Below are 21,876 nucleotides of genomic sequence, written 5' to 3'. Positions count from 1 at the left end.
CAGTCGGGACTTTCCAAAACTCACAGTGGACTGATTCCAGGTCCAACGGACAACATGACGAGCCGTGAGACAGTGGGGGTTTTCGATTTACGGTCTCGGTCCCACCACGGATAATCCCCGGGTGATCCGAAGGTTCTCCGGAGTGTAATCTCGGGGAGTGAATCTCGGGGAGTCCGTAGTGAATCTGAGGCTTTAATTGAAGATCCCCAGTATACGTATATTTATACTTGTAGTATTTACTGCCCCGAGACATTACACTTATGTACTATTTTGCAAAGACTTGCAGAGCCTGCTGTGGCTCTGCCGGTTTCCTACCTGTTGTGTGACTCCCACTTCAAACAAGCGAGAAAATACAACGAACGGTGCTCTGAATAGCCTGGGAGTCAAGTGTGAGATATCACCAGTGCTTGAAAACATCCGTCAAACTGGTTATCCGGTTGAACTGGCTCGGAGCGACTGCGGCCTTGAAAGCCACTTATCCGGATTTTCAACAACGGATAATCAGTATATCCGGTTTGAAAAGCTAGTTCACTGGATGTTTGAGAATTCGAACACATTAATCGGGGGTGCCTTGGAATCTTTGGAATATAAAACAGAAATCCGTATATCCAAACATCCAGATACACAACCGGTTAACAAGTTACGCAACCCAATCACACCAGTTATCTGGCTTTCAAATGCGAACAATTGGTGAACCAGATAACCAGACAACTGGTTTCGCGCAAAACTGTTTTGGTATTGCTCCACTAGATCTGATGATTAGCCACCCGAGAGCTCACCTGCACCGGAGTGGAAAGGACCTCGACATGCCTCTCTGGGTCGATCTCCCGGATATGGGCAATGGCGACGTCCTCCGTGTTGCCATAGTCCACGAAGAACACCTGAGAGGAAGCGGGGAAGTGTGTTTGGGGGCACCTTGCGAGAAAAACGGTTCACGCAAAACACTGAAACACTGAACTGGAATCTAAAAGCGCCCTCGACTCACGCATCAAGTAACCTGCAGAACCAAGCAGCAAGCTCTGCAAAACTACCAATTACCCAGCGTCAGTGAAATATTAATGAAACCTGTGAAAGATGTGACACACAGTAAAGACGACAAATCAAAGCCATCCTAATGAATGCAAGCAGCCATAATTAAATGTTCATTCCCTTATTAAAGGAACAATAGCTATTTTTGCAACAGCCCTGTTTTTTAGTTTTTGACAACTCCTCATACAGCCGCGAGCTCTTGTTAACAATATCAAATGTGTGCCAATCAACAGGCTGTCTAGTGCCTTGCCATGTACCAGTACACAACTCCAGCTACAGTACACAAGGAGCAAATCACCTCTGTTATAACAAGGGTTTGTGGTATACACCCAGATTTGACTATTAGGCAATGCTTCAGTTAGTAAAACCACGCTTGCGACCAGCATTACTTCGCCAGGCATCTAGCAAGACATTTTTTCTCCAAACTTCCAAGGCCTCCACATAACCAACAAATAACATGCAACACTGTCTGCTGTGGCTCATAAGGCATCTCCTCAAACCCACCTGTGGTTGCGTGAAGGCCGAGATGCCGGTCTCAGGCACAAACTACCTGACACAATCTGACACAAACTATTGTACCAGCCTAGATGCGACAAACATCAGACAAGGTTTTGCTTCTAAGAGGGTGGTGGCCCTTTCCAATCCAAGAGAAAATAAAAAAAAACCACCGCCAAGCCAAGCGCAAAAAAATTTTTGCAGACAAAGGACCTGACGAACTAAGACAGGCATTGAAACACTTTTTTGCGCTTAGTGGTGGTTACTCTGAAGTGCTGAGACTAGCTCGAGTGCACACGCCACTGAAGAAGGAAGAAAGAAGACACGGGTGGAAACGTGGGGTGACGGTGCCTCTGCTGCCACTCACCCTGGCCACCCTGGGGTTCAGTATCTGCTCCACCCTGGCCCGGTAGTAGGGCCCCTTGTAGGGCGCCAGCACCATCATGTCCACCCGCAACTCCTCTCGCAGGGGCTGGGGCAAAGCGATGGGGGGGAGGGAATGCAATGCAACAACGCAATGGCAACGCAACGGCGCCGCTTCGCCACAGGCGTAGCTGTGCTAGCGCTTTTTCAGTGAAACATCGCAAATATAAAAGTAAAAATGTCGATTTCTTTTTAGAAGGACGTCAAGTGTTGAAACACACCTGCTGTGGCTGCAAAATGAGAACAAGTGCTTTTTTATCCAAGCGGGAGGCCAGAAAAGCAGAGGCAGTAGTGGAGCACATGGCACGTCTGGAGACTCGTTTCGAACGCGCAATTTCAGCCGCTTATAACTTCGGTACAAACAAAATGAGGCAACACGTTTTTCAGCAGTATTGTTGGTCCTCTTGAGCAGTCTCTCTTCCCCAACTTTGAAGGAAATTGAGACGTTTTTTTTTCTTAATTTTTATTTTTACTGTTATGCAATTTTAAAAAAGCACAGCAGTCAATTGTTTTTTTGCATTATTTATATCTTTTCTAGACAACTGATATTTCACGGATATATTTACAGATATCTGGTTGACACTACCCATCACTTACAAGTTGGTTACAATTACAGATACGGAGATAGAAAGTGTCAAAGGTAGCGACAATCTAATGTCTCACGCGATTTCACAATCTCTTTGTAATTTTTTTCTTCACAGCACAATGCAAAATTTGTTTTGATGTTTGTCTTTTTACTGCAGTTTTTGTTTTCAAGAAAATTTTAGTCGGAACAATCAAATCTCACTGTGCGCAAAACCCCAAAGTTGAGGAGGAAAAAAAAAAAAAAAAAAAAAAAAACTGCAGTCACCAGAAATCGTGCGTTGCCCGCGCCACCTTGGCAAATTTTTTTCTCGCAAAGTACGCACGCTAGGGGAAAACGAATTGCAGTTTTAAGCTATTCTATAGGTTGCGCATAACCAAAAAAAACATGGGAAAAAAACAAAAATTAGTCTGTCCACACGTGTTCCTTCTCTCGTAGAATCACCCCATAAAACTTTCAATGGAGGCCAGGGAACTTGTCCCAGGATCCACAACCAGTACAGCGATTTCATAAGAGGACAACAGTGCACTCAAACCACCAGTTCGCATGCACCGCACAGAATGGGAGGGTTGTCTAGCTCAGCAGTCACCGTACGAAAAGCCGCTCACAGTTTGTCTTTCTTGCAACAAGAGACGGCACATTAAGCGCATCGGTGCCTTACCCTCGAGCAAAACAAAACATGGCCATCTTCTGCTCTGCTACATAACAGTGGGTGCCACTGTCTAAACACAAGAATGTGAAAAACATAGCCTTTACGAAACCCGGCTCTTTTCTACTGTTTGATATTTTGCTTCAGTTATGACCAATCGGTGAGAAAAAAATATGAAAATTCCCCATACCCGGAGATTCCCGCTCAAAGTGGATATTTCACAAAATGTTTCCTAAATTAGGAACGTGCGCAGGATGTTTACACCATTTCCCGTCAAATAAAACCTCTCTTTCTAACAATTCTAGATGCACTGATTCCCAACTTGCCTAACTCGAGGCCTTTTTCACCCTGGGCTTAAACGTACCTCCAAGTCGCAGGCTGGAAAAGGTGATCACACAGTTGGAATGCAAAGGGGGTCACAAGTCGTAGCTTTAAATTTTTCACGTCACCTGTTGAAACTCGGCAAAATCCTTTGGGAGAAGCAAACGGATTGATTTTGCACCCTTCGTGTAACTTTATGCAGCAAAAAACATCCTTGCAACACATGCTGCCGCCACTTTTACGAAATGACAGACACACAGCGGAGATGTCGCTTCACATATTGAAGGGGGGAGCAGGGAACCCTGAACAAGCAGGATGGCGAACTTCTTGCCTCTGTAACGCAGCAATTACTGCGTTCCAATCCCAGTCTGCACCCCATTGTAAGCGCCTGCACCGTTAGGGGTACACTGTTGATCCATTCTCCCGGAGTCAGGTTTTTCCACCATAGCATGCCTCCCGTGTCGGACTTCAATTCCAAGGGAAATGGGGGGACGAATATAGGTGCAAATAGTAGCTGGGCACCGCCGCCCTGCGCAAACGCTCTTCATTCTCAGGCATGCAAAGCCAGCACAGGCTGCGGGCTCACAGAACGTGCAGCAGTGCCAGAGCCCTCACCCTGAGCTCCTGTCGGTTGATGATGTCCTGCATGTGCTGCTCCACCAGCTGGTAGGACTGGTCCGTGTAGTGGGCATAGAAGTGGCCACAGTCCACCACCTGCAGGCATTGCATGGCATTGCAGTGCGTTGTGTAGCAAACCCCACCCGTCAGAAATGGGTGTAAAAAAAAAAAAAGGGTGGAGATATCGGGCATATCCCCAGGCACCTCTGGTATAAGGTGCAGACAGGGTGTTTTTTAACATCCTTGGTATAAAGAGTAAAAAGTAAAAAATATTTTTACACCTTTAGTAAAAAGAGTAAAAAAAATAAGGGCCTTCTTTTTTTTTCTCTCTCCCTCTCCACAGTAGAGTTGCTATTTCGGTGCTATACTGCAATGATAGAGAGATTTGCACATGAACTTGGATAGGAGCTTCTCTACATCACAGCGCAGCGTCCAACCCACTTTCTGAACGACTACAAAACTCTGGATGCTTAAAGAGACTTGCAAGAAACAGATGCTCCGCTAGACTGCACGTGCTTGCCTGTTTCTGACTTTTTTTTTGTCGTTCCTTTCCGTGACCAGGCTACCAAGCTATGTACTGAGACCCCTGGGGTTTTAACGAGGCTGTGGTAAGGTTGCACCAGCTACACACTCCTGCAGCTGCTGCCAGGAGTGAAAAGAAGAAGAAGAAGAAGAAAGTCAGCTGCGCATGCTCACGTGAGTGCAGTAGATGTTGATGGTCATCTGGTTGTTGGCCGGGAGTGGAACTGACTTGATGGGATTCAAGCTGGGCACCACCACCATGCTGCGGGGACAAGAGCCAGCATCAGCACCGTCACCACCATCAAATGCCATTTCCATCCCCTTTAGGGCCTCCCGCTTGTATGCCTGTAACTACCTTAATCTGCAACCGCCTCTGCATGTTGTTCAGCTGCAAAGTGGAGCCAAAGATGAAACGGGGTGTCTACTACCAAGTGGAGATTTTCTGACTCCCCAAGTTCTACAGCTTTTCCCCAAGAATTTTTGTTAAACTCCCTGCTCACACAGAAATTTGTTTTAGATCAAGACGGGCTCACACCATGTCGCTGGATGCTGTCACTCTTAAACAAGCATGTTAAATTAAAAAAAAAAAAGCATCATGCAGTTTGAATAGTTAGGAGTAATGTTTATGTGATTGCAAAAGATAACAGAAGGGGGAGGTTAGCAAAATTCAGCACAAACACTATACCTTCGACAAAAATGGTAAACGCCGCTTCAAATCAGTCAAACATTTTCAAATACGGACAATGAAACAAAGATGGGGCGTATACAGAGGCAAATATTTCCGAATGTGAGATACTATTTCTATCTACCAATAGCAACCTCACTGTTATGGTGGGGCCTGCGCCTAAAAATCCGCCACACATAAAACACAGCGAGGTTGGGGAAGCGTCAAAGAGCGCACACGCGAACCGTAAAAGCCTACAAGAGGCCCTGACGTCACTTCTACTGATGCTGGAAAGGCCATTCTAGGCAGCGCCCTGTTTTGCTAGTATTTTGCGCACACGCTAGCTACCCCCTACCTTCACCCACCCTCCTGTCGTCTGCTGCATCTGTCAACCATTGGACATTGGTTTGGCTGTACAGTGACCTACCTCCGACAAGCTTGAAAAAAACCACGATTCATTGTCACCGGTGTTCAAGTGCTGCCGCGAACGACTGCAGTGCCGTCACTGGTGCGGTCAGGAAATCTTTGAGGGAGCTACAGGGCGTGATTGAGCGGTATATGTATACCATTGCCATGTTTTGAAAAGCCTTCTTTTACAGCTACTTTGGCGGCACAATCCGAAGCAGACACTAGTAAAAGCAGCAGAGAGAGACCAAGTGAAGCGCCAAATTAAATCCCTCGGTGACACTGCGTGACCCAAGGAAAAAAAAGAGAGAGAGAGAGAGAGAGGGAGAGGGGGGGGGTGCCATAATTGCAGCTGAAACTCCCATGAAGTCTCGCTGCAATCGAGAATTAGCCACAATCAACAACAACAAAAAGCAAACAAACGTTGCTGCCCACATCGGCTGGAGGTCAGCGGTGTCTGTGGAGAGAGCGTGCTTCATACCAGCCCTATGAAGCGAGTCCTCTCTTGTTGCTCGAGCCAACATTACCGCGGCACCAGTCTTCCTAATAAATTAGTACAGCTAATTTCCCCTGACAAAAGCACAGATTCCCCGAGTATTCCCAGACCATTCAAAATCCCTAAGAATGTCCGGCGAGCACGAAGCTCGCTGCAAACCTCACCGGTTGGCCCTGAGCTTCTTGTAGCTGCCGCTGCCCCACTCGACGTTGCTTGTGGCGGGGGCGTCGGGACTGACGGGGGTGGCGGGGGGCCCGTCTCCCTCCCCACCCCCGTGCTCGGCCCCCTCCTCCTTCTCTTCCCTGGCCCTGCTCTTGCGCTCCTCCTCGTCGCGGATCTGCTGCAGGCGCTCCATCTTCTGGCGGGCGTCCTCGGGCCGGAAGAGGGCGAACTCGAGCGGCAGCCGCAGCTGGCGCATCTTGACGGCCGTGTACACGGCCGGCAGCACGCCCTCGCCCTTCTCGCGCTGCACAAACTCGACGGTGGCGCGCGACTCCTCGTAGGTGATGCGCACGCGCGACGAGCCGCAGGGGGCCAGCAGGGCGCGGATGGCGTGGTCGTACAGCAGGCCCTGGTTCTGGGGCACGCCCGTGAGCTGCACCGAGCTCAGCGGGTCCGACATGAGGCGTCGGCAGCAGCCAGCCTCCTCCAGGCACTCTTGCGTGAAGTAGTTCGGGTAGAAGGCGCCGCAGATCACCAGCTGCGCACGGAAAAGGGCAAAGCTTGAACGCCAACTGCCGCAGAAATTTTAACCCCTTGATAAAAGCCCCCGTTTCCGTACAGTCTCCCTGAAACTTTACCATCCCAGCCTAAAGAAAGTTGAGAGACTCGCGAAAGCTTTCTCCCATCAAAACTGCCTTGAAAGCGTGTCAAAACTTTTGCCAAAAGTGTATCCAACCTCTGCTGAAAGTGCGTCCAATCAATCAATCGTCAAACCTTGAAAAACCCAAATCGCAAACAAAGAAGGAACACGTGCGACGATTTTGTTGCGCACTAAGTAAACACATCTCTGAACGACCTACATGCGTGCCGATACGTGATTGATGAGATAGAGGTGTCCTGTAGCACTCCTTCTTGGTGATCAACGACGCCTGTATTGTCTCTTCTAGAACCATTCCTTTTTTTTCGCAATTTTCATGTCCCCGTTTTGACGCAATAAAAGCCCGGTTTCACGCATGCACGCACGCACTGCGTGTCCAGAGATCTCATCAAAGCTTTTCGGTCAACCAACCAGTCTATGGGGAAATGCATTAGTTTTTTGACAGGACACCATCAGTCCCACTAAAGAAAGCTTTCGCTTTACAAAGACAGCAAGAGGCAATTGTCAAATGGGTAGGAACTTAAAGTGCCGACGATGACGATAAGAGGACAAAACGAGGAAGTGAGCTAGACATTTGAGCTACGTCGATGGAAGCTATCCCAGTGTGTTCCCTCTTGTAAGTGCCGTAAATACCTCTTTTCACCTCTACTGCCTCGTCACAACATTGTTATGTGCTGGCACGACAAATGACGCAAACCACCGGTAAGAATGATGAGCGATCTAGTAAAGCTGTCTACAAGGCAGCTGTCACCGCTCCTGCGAGGCTGCACACCCCACACCCAGCTTTCACCCTCGCCGTCAACTTTGGTCACAATGCTACGCGCCACTGCCTTCGCCACCGTCTTCTCATCCCCTGACAATTTTTGACAGCTGAAATACGTGCGTGCACTGCAAAGGACCACCGAAAATGGGTGATTTTGAAACCAAAATTGAGAAGAGCGCAGCCGTTACGGCAAGGCCAACGTGACGCTGCAGCAGGCTGGCCAGTAGTTGGGGAGAAAGCCCCACGTGCAACCTCCTCACATGCGTGCACGAAGCAGCCCCGGGGGAAAGAAGCGCATGCAGCAAAGCAAGATTAGTTCTCCAGTTCATGGCTGGTTGACGGCCCTAGCACCCAGCTGGCTGGAATGCCACCTCCCCTTCGTGGCTCTCTGCACAGTCCGTAAAAAGGAGCAGCGTCGTCTGCTATGGAGCTATTGCAGTGAAGCGGTACGACTCTACGAGCCACAAAAATTTTCGTGTCCACGTCAGCAGAAAAGGCCAGGCTAAATGAAAGAAATTACTGGCAATGCCAGGAATCAAACCAGGACCCACATAGAGGAACAAAGCGACAGCCTGTCGTCTTCATTCATTGACAAATGCCCCCACCAAGAAACATGACTGGGCGACTGTAGTGGTGCCTGTGTAGTTACGTTCGACTGTATCACGTGAATACTACCGTGCAGTAAACACACTGACAACCATCTTCTTTGTGCTGACCAATATTGTGTCAATGTAATGTGAAGTTCGAACCCCCTTCAATATTTCTTGTATATTCTCTTGATTTAAAGAACGTCTTCCGTGGGTGGAACGGAGCCAAGTGAGGTACGAAAGGCTCCATCGACGGCCCATTCACCGTGTTCCTCTCAACTCATCATTCAGCTTCCATTAACAGTAGGTACACCCTTTGCCAAAAATTTCTGGACCAACCCTAGGCCATCTCGACCACAACAAATTCAAAGAAAAAGCTTTACATGTAAATGTGACAAAAATATTGTACGACATTAAGAAAGAAACGTGTTTCCTCTACCTTTCCAGCCTACAACCTCTCAGCCACAATCAGGACGTAAGCTTGCAGACTTCATTTTTTGTGCCCTGCGCGTTTTCGGCTTGGCCTAGAAACTTCTGACAAAGGCTGTGCATGAAACAGGGGCATGTCCTCCCTTCGGAGAAGAAAGAAAGAAAGAAAGAAAGGAGGAGGGAAAGGAAAGACACAACCAGCACCACCCCTTACCCACCCTGAGCACGACCATGTGCTGGTCGAGGGAGACGGGCGCCTGGTTGGGCCGCTCGACGCCGAAGATGTTGAAGCGGCTCAGGCGGCGCCTCAGCTCCAGCACCAGCCGGTCCACCTCGAGCAGCCGCTTGAGCTGCAGGAAGTTGCGCGAGGCCCACTCCCGCTCGTTCAGGCCCCCCCGCCGGCTGAAGGCCCCCTGCTGGCGCATCTCCTGCCACACCTGCAATGCCAGGGGACACACGCATGCGCCAGGAGTCTCGACTTCGTTGTCCCGCGGTAAATGCGTTCGACAAAACAAAACCTAATGCACAGCAAGGTTGCTTCACGAGCCTGCCCTGTTGAAGGGGCCATCGAGACAAAACACTGCGTTGTCTTGATAACGGCAATACTGACCTTGACGCAGACTTCAAACAAACCACTGAGATGTTAAAGAAAGCAGATCAGGCAGTGGTCACTTCTTACCAACTTTTCAGCAGCCTTGCTAAGAGGCAACAGGACCTGGTTTGTACAACTGACGGCTGCCGACAAAATCCACCACCGAGAAACATGACTGGGCAGTTGTGGTTGGGCCTTCAGTCTTGTTTGATTGCATTGATCAATTAATTTTTTGGGTTAAAAGTGCAGAAGCTACAGCTGGGCGATGACGTACACCATACTGGAGGGCTCCGGATCAATTTTGACCACCTGCAAGGGGACCTTTAATGTGCGCTGAAATCTCAAAACATGGACGTTTCGCCTCAATCTGAAAAACACCCGGGATCAAACTCGTGTCTTTGGGCTCAGCCACTGAGCCGCCACAAAGGGTCACGCACTGTAATGGAGAGCAAGTCCACAAGTGAGTCTGTCTGAACGTCATCATTGGTGCCAAACACGTTGCCCTATAGGAAAGCATTCCCCAACACGAAACACACGGCACAGCAGAGTTGCTTTGCAAGCCTGCCCCATTAAAATCTTCACCAGAGCTCCACTTCAGAAGTCATTTCTATAGGTCCCACCCTTCGAAATGTCGCCACGCACCAACGACAAAGTTCATTCTCCAGTGCACACGCGTGCACGTTCCGCAAATAAAGCGGTGCACAGTGCCCTAGTGCTTACCATTTTCAGACGCAGATGACATGAAAGCAAAACTTGGTACCTGACAACCACCCCATCTGGAACAGAACTAGTGCACACTGCTCATGCAGCCAGTGATAAAAGAACCAGCCCCACAGTGCAAGAGCACTTAAAAGCAGTGCCAACAAGTTCCCCCCGAGAGCCATCCATAGGATGCATTCAGCTCCACGATACCACACTCAATACCAGTACAGAAACAAGCTTGTCTCCACATCTAAGGAAACGCCACAAGAGTCGTACCTTGTAGGCCTTCAGCATGGCCAGGCAGTCGCTGAAGGATCCGTCAGCCCAAGCCATGCGGGACCTGGGTGCAAGGAATAGGAAAAAAGAAGGGGTGCTTGAAAAGGCAGAGCAAGAAAAAAAAAAAAAAATGCACCGACGATTGTGAGAGTCTTTAGGGCTGTGCCCTAAACACTCTCACAATAATGCATTGCGTCGCATCAGATACCGCACAATGGTTCGAAACCCCACAGTTTGCGAAACTTGAGGGTCTTCCGACCACTCCGGTCACCAGACTGGCAAGCTTCCGAGTCAGCCTAGCTACGAATTTCTAATCAGAGCTCAGCCCACAAGGCAGCACTGCATTGTCAGAGTTGAGGGTGGACTACAGCGACGAAAAGCATCGCAGCCGCCTTGAAAGCTGACAAAGCAATGCCAGCCTTGATCACACAAAGCCACTTTGCACCAGCAGTGTACCGCGAAATCGAGGCGCTAGTCTTCAACCTCTAATCTCTCTCCACTCGGATTTTGTGTAACAGGGGTACACCTGCTATACAAAGTCTGCTGTGGTGCGGAGCTTCAGATCAATAATACAAATCAGTTCAGGTTGTTAAAAGTGAGAACATTTTAAGTGAGTCCTTCATTTAATAACACCCCCAGAAGAAGAGAAAAACATTCACAGTGGCTCAACTGGAAGAGCATTCACTTGGCCTTCAAGTAGGCCACTTTTTGTACTAACAAGCGGACGGGTATCTCTGTGTTGAAACTCTAAGCTCATCCTCTTCCCACCTTGTTTGTGTTTACAATCTTAAACACACTGTCATGGTTGGCCCAACCTTATGCATGGGGCTTCCCACGGCATCTTCCATCACTGTCACCACGACTGCTTAAGGCTCAGTCATCCTGCTCAGGAGCACTACACCAATGAGATGGGCAAAGGCACCCATCCTTCCCATTTCAGAAAAATATTGCAGGGTCATCTATCAAGCGCATCTGAACTGGAGTGCCCGTATTTGAGTGCGCTTGACAAAGGGGCCACTCACTTGTAGGCTTCGATGAGCTTCTGGAAAGGTCGTGAGAACATGGACTGGACAGACAGGCAGGCCGCTGCATCGGGAAAGAAGAAAAACGTACCCAAAACGGATCACAATCAGACACCAAAAAAATTTCTTCCCCCATACAGAGTAAAAAGAAGGTAACATGCTGTGTCTGCGATACGACTGACGAACAATGACGACTTTAGACATCGCAAACAGCCAATTGTTCAGTGTCAAGCACGGTCAACCTAACCGCTCTGCTAAGCTATACTTGGGTACAGCTTCATAAGAACAACGGAAGTTGACCCTGTGCTTCCTCACTGAACCTGGCTCTTTCTCTGTGTCACCGTGGTATTTCGAATGTGACACAAGTTGTTTCCAGGGTTTTCTAAACTTACAGTAAAACCGCAGTGATACGATCACGGCTGGTACGAATTTCAGTGTGATACGAATTTGTAATACAGTAGAACCTCGATGATACGAATCTCACCGGATAGCGAAAAATATCCGTATCATCCGAAATTTGTATGAACCAACACAGACAAAAAAAAAAGCTGAGCACCAAAAAAAGTTTTCATTTATTTCCTTTCTTACTTTCGCGTGAAGAAATCCGTTAATTTTTCTGCCTTTTTTTTACCCTCCATTTCGCACAGCAGTGCTTTTTGGAGCGCGTAAAACTTCACACTCATCTCCTCACTCACGGTGCCCAAGCTCACTACATGCCTCAACAGTCAAGGCATGAACCGCATGACATGTTCTTGCACGCGATTCGCACGTGTCGGCATTGCGCATGCAATCTTTCCACGCCCGCGTCGACGATTCCACGCCCGCCGCAGCTTCTGCCTCGCGCGCAGCAGTGGGAGGAGCCTGATGACTTGCGCCAATGAGGAGGCGCACACCTCATGGCGGCAGTTTCGAAGCACTCGAGACAGCCGGCTGGCTTCGCCGGACTGCAGCCTGAGATGTTTAGGCTTAGCACCCTGGCAGATATTTCATGGGTGCTTTCCACTAGCGGCGCGGATGACGTTTTACAGGACCATTTTCGCCCACATTACCAGCTCCTTTGCTGCACAAGCAACTTCGTGTGTGCCTTGAGCAGCATTTTGAAGAGTGGTTAGAAGCGGTCGCCCAAGTGCCCTGCACCACTTTCCGGCTGAAACCGCCACCATGTTGCCACCGCCGGCCACGCCGCGCGCAGCGTGTGGGTGGTTTTGTGGCGGGGTCGGCGCGCCTGTGGCGTGCACGGTTCGTTTTTCACAAGCAGAAAACAATAGCCCGGTTGATCATGGAGAAAGAGTGACAAAGAGGGGAGAGAGAGAGGCCGTATGTCGCCATCGCTTGCTCGCTCGGCAGTCAAGCGCCTGACCGGCTAGTTCGTATCATCCGCCGGGCCGTGCAGGTCCGTTCGTAACAGCCGAAATATTTCCTATCGCAAACAATACAATTTCGCCGAGACTTTTCAGAAATTCGTATCATCCCGAAATTCACATTATCCCGAATTGTATCATCACGATTTCACGTATTCCCTGGCCAAAAGTGCATTGCTTACAATACAAAAAGTGTTGGCCGTTCTGAACACATTTCCGTGCCACTGCAAATCGTACGAATGCGTCGGCAACAGCCGGCAGTCGCGAGCCGAGCTGTGCAAGTCGGCGTTCTCTTTTTTCTTTTTTAAATACGAGATGCTCTTTGTCACCCTATCTGTCTGCGTGTTGTTGACCTGTTTTTGCTCGCGCTTTTCGCCTACGAAGGGTTCATGCAATCGCACGCTTGCACGCTGTTTGCTGGCTGTTTGCAGGTAGAACGTTTGCTCCCGACACGACAGGTGAAGACGACAACGACGACTGCAGCAGCAGCCACGATGGGCCACCCATGACGGCTGAAACTTGGCACTCGATATGCTGAGGCGTGCAGTGGCGGGCAAAAGCATTCGTAAAATCACTTGCTCACAATTTTACGCCTTCCAGAAGTCGATCCTTGAAGATCTTAGTAAAAAGAAAATGCACACGAATATAAGAAATTTTTTCCCCCCGCAAACAAATTTATCTTCCATTTTGTGTATGTTTCGATGATGCGAATTTCGAATGACACAAATATTTCGCGCGACCTTGTGAAATTAGCATCTTCGAGATCTTACTGTAATCTCCGCGACTAATTACTGCGGTGAGGACAAACAAACAATGTGAGAGAAACAGCAAACATGTCATGCATTTTAAGTGCAGTCTTCTTTTAAAGCACACACATTGATGCCACAGGTTTGTCACTTTGACGGAGTGGTACACTACGCGAGCTATTTCCATTTTTAACTCGCGCCTGGGTATAACGGTGTTACAGTGTCTCAGACGAAGAGCGAGAAGGATAAGACGTTAGCACACAGCGTACGCACAGCATTTGGACATGCGCTGAGTAGCAGCCAAAAGAAGGTGACGGTAGGCATGCCCAGACTGTCAGGCACAGGCAGAGGTAGAGGTAGACAAAGATCTTGCACTCAAGGCCCATGCCGTGCACTCAGTTTTGTAAGTAGATACATCTCCACTTCACGTTCCCCTCACCATAACAATGGAATACAGCGGTGACGAAAGGAACAGCAAAATATCTGCTCCTACCCACTGCAGCGGTAGTGAAGAAGGAGGGGACGAGGAGGCTAATCAGACCCACCCATGACGAGGCAGTCGTCCAGGACGCCAAAGACGAAGCCGAAGAGGATCATCTTGCTGATGCAGACGTCCAGGGGCAGCTGGGCCATCACCTTGCCCACAAAGGTGAGCTCCCCGTCCAGCGGGCAGAAGGAGCCCCCCAGCATGGGCGTCAGGGCACCCACCTGCGTGGCACAGAAGAAGAGGATGGGAGTGCGACGATCACGGCAGGCACTCGCGCAGACACTGACGGCAGCATATGCAAGCTTCACCCTCGCTAACATTGACCGATTGACTGATTGCGGGGTTTAACGTGCCGAAGCTCCCCCTAGGCTACGAGGCATGCTGCAGTGGAAGGTTTTGGGTGAACTTTGACCCCCCTGGGTCGATCCTTGACGTGCGCCGAAATCTCGAACATGAGGGCGTTTGCGCTTTTCACCTCCACCAGAAAAGTGGCCACTGCAGCCAGGAGCTAATTCGCGTCCTCAGGCTCAGCAGCGCAACACCTTAGCCACTGAGCCACTGTGGCGGGTAAAATGGCTTCCCCTGGTGATACTAATCAAAGACTTCTTCACTGCTCCATCATGGCTGTGCATCTGTATTGACTTTTCTCTCCGCTGCTTACCAATCGAAAGACCATTCAGAACTCTGTACTGAGAAGTTACACATCTCCATTATGGTAGCTTCACAGAACCAGCGTAGCACACACACGGCATAGCAGTAAAGCGGGATTCACACGACGGAGGAACCCTCTCACGGAGGCGGACGGATATGTGACGTCAACAGCACGAGACCGGATTATCCGGCCTGGCGTCGCATCCACACGTGCGGAGCTACGCGGAGTGAGTAGCAGACGACAGCGCCGAGGAACAGGTTTTAATTCCCGCCGAGGGCCACCGCCGTCGAGCGAAAACACGCGGAGGCATTTTCTTTCGCGGAGCCACCGCGTGCTATCCCCACCGAGGGGCGGAGCCTAAAACCGGTCACGTGAGCGGGTCCCGCGGGCCAAAAAGAGAGGGTTTCTCCGTCGTGTGAATCCCGCTTAAAGGACTGTTCGTATCGCCAGGGGAGGCCATATTGCTTTCGCCCTCAAAGCACCTAAGCAGACACGAGTGCCCAGGGAATTTTTCATTTTTTTGGCACTCCTTTGTTCATGTTTTTACAAAACACAGAGGTGGACAGTCCCACACAGCGTCATGCTGCCCTGCAACGAACAGCAATAAGGGAGTGGCCAGTGCCCAGCCTTGGTTGGTCTCTCATGGCTCGCCTTGTAAATACCGCTTCAGTTATCATGGTCTTTTCGCTTGTCCTACCGCCAAGTAGCAAGTATTAAACTCCCCCAAACATTGTGCTCTGTGTGGTGTAGACGTAGAAAAGTTGCTAATAACAAGAGCCATGAAGACAAAATACAATTTCATGTAACATGAAAGAACTAGCCTTTGCTAAGTTACCTAGCTCCATTCATCTGCGAAAGGCATAAAAAAAAGACGCAAGAAATATCAAAGAACTTTCAAATTTGGGCAGCACTAAAAACATAGTCACCGTGTTAACTGCGCACTAGTGTTCAAGCGATATGATCAAACGGAACTGGACGCCCCACTACAACCACCCAGTTCTTGGTGGTGGCTTTGGTCAGTGTCCACCCACCACTGAAGTAAGATACTGCGACGCCATAGAAAAATCACCCAAACGTGGCTGGAGGGCCAGCACTGCTTCACTGGGTGCGTTCCAATTTACCGTTTAGACAGCTTCGTTGCCGTCTTCGCGGACAGTACGCCATGTTAAGCCCTGTTCCAATTCGAACGCAGCAGTCAATGAAGACTGCTTCGAGGAGACAGCATCGAAGTCAGCAACGATGCAGGCTACCTTCCTGTCTAAACTGAAAAGCGACGCCAGCGCCACCTTTTTGCGTTTTTATGTTGAACCAAAAGCACTTGTTCCTTTATTTAAATATTTAGTAACATTTACTAGTCATGAAGGTGACTTTGCCTAGTTTTTAAATTACGTAACGTTTGTAATAACAACGGTAATATTAGTTACGAAACTTGCGGCTTGCTCAACTCAACATGTCTGCAACGACGCTGTCGTCTGCTGGTCGTCTGCGCTGGTGTTGCGTTTGCGACCGAGGCGCCGTTCCAATTTCATTCCTTTAGACGTCTAGTTAGACTGCTTCGTAGACTGTCTACCAAGCTGTCTGCGAATTGGAACGCAGCAACTGTTTTCCCTAATAGCTCCATTATTTGCTCCAACTTTGTGATAAAAAATGGTACTATCACTGTTGCCGGGACAAAGCAGTCCTTTCAGTCCTTTTAGTAAACCAAACTTGTATGCTCTCTTTACGGCCCCCTTAACTCTTTCGGGACCGCCCGAAAAAGTGATGAAAAAGTGAGGTCTCGCTACAAATTTTTTATTACATAAAGCAAAGGCACCATCCTACCTTAGCATATACCAAAATGCAGCTAATTATATGTTCTTTGACATACAATACCAAGTTTTACTTCAACACTGACGATAGAACCATGAAAAAATCTTAAAGTAAGAACTTTGTAAAAAAACTACAGAAAAAGATAGAAAAAAGCGTAAATATAAAAATATTAAAAAAGAATAAAATTATTTCAGGATATACAAAATCTAACACAATGCTTTGTTTCTTCATCGCGAAAGTTTGATGCGGCTAGGTCTAACTGGTTTTTTGTTTTGTGCGTGATCTCTTTGGCACTAGGGCCTGGGCTACGTCGTCGCCCAGGTACACGCCGGGATTTCGTCTCGGCGAAAACTTGATCCCTTTCTGAGATGGTGGCAGGAGATCACCACCATAGGTAGTTAACACCCTAGCGAACAAATATAAACCAGCCAGAACATATTTCAAGTGCACATACCTACTCCAGAGACAGTTGAAACCAAAACCAACACCCACCTTTGAGCACGATTTGATGTTTCAGGCTGATCGACACCTGAATCCTCACTCGAGCTGAAATCCGTTCTCTAAAGCTGCATTCCGACTCTTCACTGCCACTCTCATCGTTAAAATCCACAGTAGAAGGCGAAGATATGCGAGACGAGATGAGGCGGATTTCTTATCGCGCTCGCGCGAGTATGACGCCATGTTTGTTTACATTTGAAACCACTGCCCGTCAGAATAAAATATCTGATGTGTTGCCGCCTGGCGATAAAAAAAGAAACTTCACAAAAGAGAAAACTATAGTTTTCAAACTATCTCCTAGATATCGCTAGGTGTTCCATCGAGCGAGAACCATAAACGGTCCGTCCCGACAACGCAAAACGGCCGTAGCGGTCCGTTGTCGGGATATTCCCAACACGGCTGGTGAAGGTTAAATTTTGCAGTTCTTTTCACGGCACCGTGCGCACTTTCTTTGTAAACATGATGTGCCATCTCTTGAGGGACAAAGGAACTTTGTTGGTTGAAGTTTTTTTCATTTTGCCCCGCGCGCAGCACAAGGTTTAGCATGGGCCTTCTGGATTCCGTATCATTTTCATGCGCACGCTATTCGCTGAGAAGCATGGCCGGTTTCTGATCGCGGGCGCTCTACGGTGTTGCATTCAGCGGAAGCGATGACAAGTTCAGTGAGGAAGAAAATTACGTGCCTCCATCAGGTAGTAATGGCAGTGATTCAACAGAAGCGAGTGACGCAGACCACGTCAGCAGTGGAGACAGCACCAGGCGGATCATTACCCTGTGAGCTACCCATTCTGTTGAAAGACAATGAATAGTTAGCGAAAAAATTTTTCTGGCATCTAGGCGTTTCCACTGTCACTAGTTTTATTTGGAACCGCACACAGCTACAAAACCATGCGCAGAAAGAGCAGAGAAACCTGCAGTACTGCTGCCACCTCATCCAACAACTCGTGGGTGACCCGCAGTCTCGAGCCAAAATGCGGGGCTCGCGAGCACGTATAAAGAGTGACGAAAGGCTACTTGGGACGAGTCATTTCATCTACAAGCTCCCAGGCCAAAGCAGCAAGGACTGTGCTGCTTGTAGCGATGGAAAAAGAAAAGGGGGAGGCAGGGGGGGAAAACTAATTTTCTACAAAAACTGCAGCAACAAACTGAAATCAGTTTAAGAATACCTTCTATACTTTTTAATAAGTTAGAAGACTAATTACCTGAAACTTGTATTCAGCATAAAAACTAATTAGGCAAGAACTCAGCAAGATTTTTACATCAGTGTGATCACAAATGTCTATTCTGTGCAAGGAAGCTAATATTAGACTACTGCATTATATCCTTTAGTCATAAAGAAAGAACAAGAAAAGTTTCCCCTTTCTTTCAAAATCAGAAACAGTTTCATGTCAAAAAGAAAGTGAAACGCAATAATGTATAACAGCTTCTTCGCACAAAATAAACCTTTCTGATCATTCTGACATAAAAATATTGTTGAGTTCTTGCCTAATTAGTTAACTAATCTAGAGGCAACTTTGTAAAGGTAATTAGTCTGGTAACTCAAAAAGTATAGAAGGTATTTTTGAACTAATTGAAATTTTGTTATTAGGTTAGTTAACTACACAAATTCTCCTAATTTGACTAAATGTGTTCCATAAATAAAAAGAAATTAAAAGCGTTCCACTCAACGTGAATGCTGCCGGAAGTGATTCGCCATAATGGGCTGTACCGCCGTTATCCGCCCAGTGCTACCACCTCATGCATTTCAAATTTCCCGCCTTCGCAGTGCTCGCGCGCCCCCTGCCTGAAACTGCGCCAGCGGGAGTTCTGTTCTCTTTGTGCTTGCTTCAATTTCGTTTGCTGGAGCTGTTTTGAGTCAATTTGAACGTGCCATTTTTTTCTCGCGCGGCTGGAGCCTTTCTGTGTCACTTCAAACGCGCCATTTTTTTCTTGTGTGGCCGCTTTTTTCACTTACTACTGTAAAAACCAACCCAACGAGCGTTCCTAACTAAATGAATGTGGGCGCTGCCAGTTAGTTATGCATATTTTGCCTCAAATGTACCTACAGTTTTCTTTGCGCTAAACAACGAGGAGATGTAGGACAACCACCAGCGTTTCACGAGTTTTGAATGCTCATGACTATAATATAAACCACCTGGCTTTCAAAGCGTTACCACGGGACACCCTGTTGCTCTACTTGGGTCCAGCGAGTGAGCTACGGCGTCAAGGCGAGCGCATAAAGATCTCTGCACTTAAAATAGTTTTACTGGCCACGTCCCCTTTTAAGTCAGTTGTTTATAACTGGGTTCAATGCCCGCCCCTGCTACAGTATTTTTTTCTAAATTATTATTAGTTATACGACAGCGCAAGTTTTTTAGTACCGGGATTTTTGCCTCAGGGCGCACACCGCTTTCACAATAACATGCACCCCTCCAAGCGCAGAGCTGATAAGATCCTTGATGCTTTACTTGGTGCCTACAAAACAGCTGAGTGGCCTGCGGTATAGTACACCTAGTCTTGTAGAACACTGGCATAAAATGCGATAAAAAGCACAGGGGGAAATACAATAAAAAAGGAACACTCACAAACCAAGGCAAACAGCAGATGGTGTTATGAGAGAATGAAAAACAAAGAGGAGTAAACTGCAAAATTGCAACATGTCAGCAAAAGTGTCTTGTGCAACAAACATGGAACTGTAGATGCATACTCCACTCAATTTTTGCGTACTTCGTATGCACACTCAAGCACAAATGAAGTGAGAACAAACACAGAAATGTGAACCAAAACACGGAAAATCAAAGAATATGAATAGTGGAGATAGAATAATGGCTCGCTAGTGTATACTTAGAAAGATACATGTTGGATTCTTGTTACTGAATGAAGCCTCGCGACAATTTCGCTTGTACGGAAAGAAATCATGCTATTTGTGTGTTCTGGTTCACATTTTCGTGTTGGCATTTCGTTTGTCAATGACTATACTCACTCTATACTTCCCACATAAAGGAAGCTGCTATGTTTGAAAGCCTATTCTCCCAGAAGACAAAGGGACTCTCGCACAGCACGAAAGCCACTGTATCGACTGCACCGACCGGCCAGGTTCGTAGCTCTCAAAGTTTGCAAGGGCAGTGTACTTATTGCAGGCTTCTCACTCTAAGCCTACGCAATCCAAACAGCAATATGTTTAGGACCAATACCGACCGATTCATTTCAAGACCTCCAAGTCAAGGCCTGCACTACAAAGTCGCATCACAGCGTCGCTTCCCTCGTCACTGTAAGCAACCGCCTCCCAACACAACACTCGACAGGAAAACACAGGTAGCCCAAATGCATCGCTCTTTGAGAGAGGGCAGCACTGTGCACCTTTCTGATGCTTGAGGAACCAAGACCAGGGCCGTCTCCCAAAAACATCCCATGCTGTGCCTGGCATTCGCTCTCTTTTCCCCGTCCCCCTTTCACACGCCAGCCCAAAGCGGCAGCACCGACCTCCTTGAGGACTATGACGGCCCTCTCGATGTCGCCCAGGTCGGGGGGGTCCAGGCAGAGCGCCAGCATGGCTCGGGGAGAGTCCAGGTCCAGCTTCTTCACCTTCAGCACCGTCAGCTCCAGGGGACAGCGCTGCAAAGGGAGACAGGGCGAGAGAGTGCGAGGTTGGGTGACACACAGGATGGACGAAGGACACAGGACAAGAGAAGGGACAAAGGCGACAGACTCAGAAAAAAAGGGGGGCTGGCAATGGGACACGCGCTGGCTCACGAGTTAAATTTCAACACGCACGTAGGCACCCGAAAATTACAATCCACACAGCGCACATTCCTTTGCACATACTGGCAAGTAAACACACAGGAATGTGCACTGTGTGGATTGCAATTTTGAGGTGCCTACGTGTGTGTTGAAATTTCACTTGTGAGCCAGCGCGTGTCCCATTGCCAGCCCCCCTTTTTTCTAAGTCTGTCGCCTTTGTCCCTTCTCTTGTCCTGCATCCAATTTCGTGCCGCGTCTACAGGAGGGGAGCGAGGGGACAGGTCACGGCGAGAAGAAGGACGCTCGCCATCATCGCTGCACTGACCTGCATCTCGGGAATGCCATAGTCGGGCAGCCACTTGTCGTAGAAGTCCTCCGGCACCATGCGGTACAGGCGGCCCTCGGACACACGGCCCGCACGACCTGCCGCACAGGGGGAGGTCAAAGGTCAAGGTCGGTGCACGCTGCCCTGCCCCAGTGCCGCCATCGGGTACATTTTGGTTTCTCTTGCCTCCCACCAAAATGCACAAATGTGGCAGGGAGGAAAGAAACCGCTGCAACTTCATTGATTGTGGGGTTTAGTGCGGCGAAGCTAGACTATCTACTGATTTAACACTCAGTACAGAGGATGCGCACAGCGATGCGCACAGCCCGCGCAGAAGCAAACCTTGTCGGTCACGCCACACTTGCAAAGCCTCGCAGAGCTCTAAGCAGAACAGAATAATACAGGCACTCCAGTTTTATTCCTCTACCTCTTTTTTGCTCTTCAAACGCAGTGCTGCAGGGTGAGTCGTGCCCACATAACACGAAATAGTACAGCAACCAATCATTGCCTGGAGACTTTATCGGTCGACAACTCATAAAAAAATTTATTGCCCTATCCTTTGCATCTCCTCCCCTGTGGCTACATGTTTGTCTTAAGGCTGCGCACGTTCTGGAGTTCTTCATCGCAAAAACTTTACCTCAAGTACACTACATCCCACCGTCTGTGTTTTCTTTTTCTTCCTTTTACAGCCGAAGATCAACTACGCTACATCTTTGAACTTCATTCGTACCCCATGACTAGGTGAGGGTGAAATGGCTGCTTCACTTGCACCTGATCTCTCAGAGGTGGCTGGGTCAACTGCATGCGCAGCTAAGTACAAGCAAGCGATGCAACTAGGAGAGAGCCTTACGACTGATACGTGCAAACACTGCTCTGACTGTG

At 48.5% G+C, this 21,876-nt stretch overlaps 1 protein-coding gene across 1 annotated transcript in view; it reads right to left on the bottom strand.

The window, feature by feature from the left end:
• LOC144149745 (ATP-dependent RNA helicase TDRD9-like) overlaps positions 1-21,876 on the bottom strand; it is an 81,210-nt gene that overhangs the window by 26,175 nt on the left and 33,159 nt on the right. Inside the window, exons 15-25 of the mRNA XM_077681400.1 lie at positions 20,995-21,092; positions 20,412-20,543; positions 14,049-14,211; positions 11,397-11,460; positions 10,375-10,438; positions 9,023-9,241; positions 6,370-6,905; positions 4,815-4,902; positions 4,116-4,214; positions 1,892-1,996; positions 780-881 (exon numbers count right to left, since the gene is read on the bottom strand). Of these exons, the coding sequence (XP_077537526.1) occupies positions 780-881; positions 1,892-1,996; positions 4,116-4,214; positions 4,815-4,902; positions 6,370-6,905; positions 9,023-9,241; positions 10,375-10,438; positions 11,397-11,460; positions 14,049-14,211; positions 20,412-20,543; positions 20,995-21,092 (1,670 nt within the window). The remainder of the gene's footprint in view (positions 1-779; positions 882-1,891; positions 1,997-4,115; positions 4,215-4,814; positions 4,903-6,369; positions 6,906-9,022; positions 9,242-10,374; positions 10,439-11,396; positions 11,461-14,048; positions 14,212-20,411; positions 20,544-20,994; positions 21,093-21,876) is intronic.

The sequence above is a fragment of the Haemaphysalis longicornis genome, unplaced genomic scaffold, assembly GCF_048455015.1.
Source record: "Haemaphysalis longicornis isolate Haplotype H1 unplaced genomic scaffold, Haemaphysalis longicornis Haplotype H1 scaffold_8, whole genome shotgun sequence".
Classification (NCBI taxonomy): Eukaryota; Metazoa; Arthropoda; class Arachnida; order Ixodida; family Ixodidae; genus Haemaphysalis; species Haemaphysalis longicornis.
This window is presented reverse-complemented; position numbering and strand designations above follow the sequence as displayed.